At 49.6% G+C, this 3881-nt stretch overlaps 1 protein-coding gene across 1 annotated transcript; it reads right to left on the bottom strand.

Moving 5' to 3' along the window:
• Positions 1 to 357: 357 nt before the first annotated feature.
• Positions 358 to 3258, bottom strand: LOC135976493 (SRRM2 protein homolog rsr-2-like). Its single transcript, XM_065572403.1, has 2 exons — positions 2123 to 3258; positions 358 to 957 (listed from the first exon to the last, which is right to left on the bottom strand). Exons 1-2 carry the CDS (start codon positions 2667 to 2669, stop codon positions 464 to 466), a joined length of 1041 nt encoding a protein of 346 aa, XP_065428475.1. The 5' UTR covers positions 2670 to 3258; the 3' UTR covers positions 358 to 463.
• Between the last annotated feature and the right edge of the window lie 623 nt (positions 3259 to 3881).

The following is a 3881-nucleotide window of genomic DNA, read 5'->3' as shown; positions in this document are numbered from 1 at the left end:
ACTCGCTCTGACCTCAGCCAAAGAAATCTCCCCATTGTTATTTCTGCTTGCTGTGTGCTCCACAATCTCTGTGAAAGTAAGGGGGAGACCTTTATGGCGGGGTGGGAGGCTGAGGCAAATCGCCTGGCTGCTGATTACGCGCAGCCAGACACCAGGGCGATTAGAAGAGCACACCATGAAGCGCTGTGCATCAGAGAAGCTTTAAAAACCAGTTTCATGGCTGGCCAGGCTACAGTGTGAAATATCTGTTTGTTTCTCCTTCATGAAAACCCGCCCCCTTTATTGACTGATTTTCTGTAAGGAACCCACCCTCCCCCTTCCCCCAGCTTGCTTTCAAACCAAATAAAGTCACTATCGTTTAAAAATCATTTATTTTTTATTAATAGATTAGAAAAAGAGGGAGGGAACCCGGGTGGTATTTGGGAGGAGGATTGCTGGGAAGGAAAAAGCCACAAAGGAAAGGTTAAAAAAATGACAGCCTTTTGCTTGGGCTGTCTACTGGGGTGGAATGGGAAGGTGTACGGAGCCTCCCCCCCCGCGTTCTTACACGTCTGGGTGAGGAGGATACGGAACATGGGGAGGGGGGAGGGTGGAACAGGGGCTGAAGCGGCAGTCTGTTTTCCAGCAGCCGTTCCTGAACCTCCACCAGACGCCGGAGCAGCCCCAGCATTGCATCCTTCATCCTCTGGTCTTCCTGCCGCCACCTCTCATCTCGAGCGTCCCTCCTCTCCTCACGTTGGTCCCTCCTCTCCTCACGTTGGTCCCTCCTGTCCTCACGTTCACTGACTTCTTTCCTATACTTTGAAACTGTTTCCTTCCACTCATTCACATGAGCTCTGTCACTGCGGCTGGATTCCATAATTTCAGAAAACATCTCGTCTCGCGTTCTCTTCTTACGACGCCTTATCTGTGATAACCTTCGGGATGGAGGAGGGAGGCTTGAGGAATTTGCAGCTGCTGTAGGGAGGGGAAAAAAGAGAGAATTGTTTTAAAAGCTACATTTTGCAGAACAATGCTTATACTCTTTCACGGTGACCAACACTGTTCACATTACATAGCACATGTGATTTCTGTGCAAGGTCGCATTTTGCCTCTTAATGCTGAGTGCCTGTGGCTTTGCTGCTAGAGATCACAGGTCTGGGCAACAGAATTCGGCTTGCATGCGGCCATGGTAAGCTTCTGCGCCCTCCTTTCCCACATACCAAGCATAGCTTGTAGAGTGCTGCAGAAGCCTGGCCAATCTCAGCCAGTTGGGGGCGGGGGCAGTGTGGGGGGGCTTGTCTGGGCCCCTTCAGGCAAGTAGAGTGCTGCGGTTTTTCTGTTAACATTCAGCAGCAGAAAACAAACTAACCACCCCCCCTCTCGCCATGAATTCTCTGGGATGATCGCTGTACCCCTCCCCCCCACCGCGTGGCTGGTATCAGGGAAGATCCCTGCAGGCACCAAACTAACCCCCCCCCCGCCGCCGCCCTCCTCCCGCCATGAATTCTCTGGGATGATCACGGTACCCCTCCCCCCACCGCGTGGCTGGTAACAGGGAAGATCCCTGCTAGCCAAACGCGAAAAACTCAGGGCCAATTTCCCATCTGCGCTTGGCTAACTGCAGGGAAGGATTTATTTTCCGCCACAGGCAAACAGCCCAGTAGGAACGGCCACCTCTGTCCCCTTAATTAAGTTCCCGTATTTCAACCAGGTTACCAGGAGTGATATCACTCTCCTGAGGATTACACAACAAGATAAAGAACGGATGTTGCTTGAATGCCAGCAAACACCGGGACCATACGCTGCCAGGCTTTGTCAGGCAATGATACCAGATTACTTGCTGCAAGCATGGCGTGGTCAAGTGTCCTACCATGGAGGAGGGAATAAGGATGCACTGCCCAGAAACCTTCTGGCAAGGCTTTCGGAGTACCTCCAGGAGAGCTTCATGGAGATGTCCCTGGAGGATTTCCGCTCCATCCCCAGACACGTTAACAGACTTTTCCAGTAGCTGAACTGACCGCGAATGCAAAGTCAGGCAAAGTAATCATTAAAAACCGTTTGCTTTTAAAACAAGTTTTAAGTAATCATTAAAAACCGTTTGCTTTTAAAACAAGTTTTATATTTTAAAAGGTAAACTCACCTGAGGTCCCTTCCATGGGGTCAGAGTCTTGGGTACTGGCTTGGGAGGCTTGGGAGGGTACTTCAGTCAGGGTGATAAAAAGATCCTGGCTGTTGGGGAGAATGGAGTGCTGTGTGCTCTCTGCAAGCTCATCCTCATCCTCATCCTCCTCCTCTCCCCCATTGGCAGAATCCTCAGGCGTCGCTGATGAGACTATCCCCAACCCAGAATCCACGAACACAGGTGGGGTAGTGGTGGCAGCCCCCCCTAGAATTGCATGCAGCTCGGCGTAGAAGCGGCATGTCCGCGGCTCTGACCCGGAGCGACCGTTTGCCTCCTTTGTTTTTTGATAGGCTTGTCTGAGCTCCTTGACTTTCACGCGGCACTGCTCTGAGTCCCTATTGTGGCCTCTCTCCATCATGCCCTTGGAGATTTTTTCAAAAGTTTTTGCATTTCGTCTTTTAGAACGAAGTTCTGCAAGCACTGAATCCTCTCCCCATACAGCGATCAGATCCAGTACCTCCCTCACGGTCCATGCTGGTGCTCTTTTTCGATTATCAGCCTGCATGGTTACCTGTGCTGATGAGCTATCTGTGGTCACCTGTGCTCTCCACGCTGGGCAAACAGGAAATGAAATTCAAATGTTCGTGGGGCTTTTCCTGTCTACCTGGCCAGTGCATCCAAGTTCAGATTGCTGTCCAGAGCGGTCACAATGATGCACTGTGGGATAGCTCCCGGAGGCCAATACCATCGAATTGCGGCCACACTAACCCTAATTAGAATTGCTAAAATCGATTTTGGCACTACTCCGCTCGTCGGGGTGGAGTACAGAAATCGATTTAAAGGGCCATTTACATCGAATTAAATAGCGTCGTTGTGTGGACGGTTGCAGGGTTAATTCGAATTAAAGCTGATAAATCCGAATTAAAGTCGTAGTGTAGACCAGGCCTTAGACAAGATCCCTCATGAAAGGCTCTTAAGCAAAGTAAGCGGTCATGGGATAAGAGAAAAGTCCTCTAATGGATCAGTAACTGGTTAAAAGATAGGAAACAAAGGGTAGGACTAAATGTCAGTTTTCAAAATGGAAAGAGGTAAATAGTGGTGTCCCCCAGGGGTCTGTACTGGGACCAGTCCTATTCAACATATTCATAAATGATCTGGGAAAAGGAGTAAACAGTGAGGTGGCAAAATTTGCAGAGGATACAAAATTACTCAAGATAGTTAAGTCCAAAGCTGCCTGCAAAGATTTACAAAGGGATCTCATAGACTTTAAGGTCAGAAGAGACCATTATGATCTTCTAGTCTGACCTCCTGCACAATGCAGGCCACAGAATCTCACCCACCCGCTCCTGTAACAAACCCCTGACCTATGTCTGAGCTACTGAAGTCCTCAACTCGTGGTTTAAAGACTTCAAGGTGCAGAGAATCCTCCAGCAAGTGACCCATGCCCCACGCTGCAGAGGAAGGTGAAAAACCTCCAGGGCCTCTGCCAATCTGCCCTGGAGGAAAATTCCTTCCTAATGCCAAATATGGCGATCAGCTAAACCCTGAGCATGTGGGCAAGACTCACCAGCCAGACACCCAGGAAAGAATTCTCTGTAGTAACTCAGATCCCACCTCATCTAACACCCCAGCACAAGCCATTGGGCATATTTACCTCTAATAGTCAAAGATGAATTAATTGCCAAAATTAGGCTATCCCATCATACCATCCCCTCCTTATCAAGCTTAGTCCTGAAGCCAGATATGTCTTTTGCCTCCACTGCTCCCCTTGGAAGGC

The sequence above is a fragment of the Chrysemys picta genome, chromosome 18 (genome assembly GCF_011386835.1).
Source record: "Chrysemys picta bellii isolate R12L10 chromosome 18, ASM1138683v2, whole genome shotgun sequence".
Taxonomy (NCBI): domain Eukaryota; kingdom Metazoa; phylum Chordata; order Testudines; family Emydidae; genus Chrysemys; species Chrysemys picta.
This window is presented reverse-complemented; position numbering and strand designations above follow the sequence as displayed.

What these genes read in the sequence shown, in the direction of transcription:
- LOC135976493 (XM_065572403.1), bottom strand. Translation starts at nt 2,669, where the DNA reads ATGCAGGCTGATAATCGAAAAAGAGCACCAGCATGGACCGTGAGGGAG. An exon ending in CCCCATGGAAGGGACCTCAG is followed by an intron (nt 958 to 2,122) that starts GTGAGTTTACCT and finishes CCCTCCCTACAG; the next exon opens with CAGCTGCAAATTCCTCAAGC.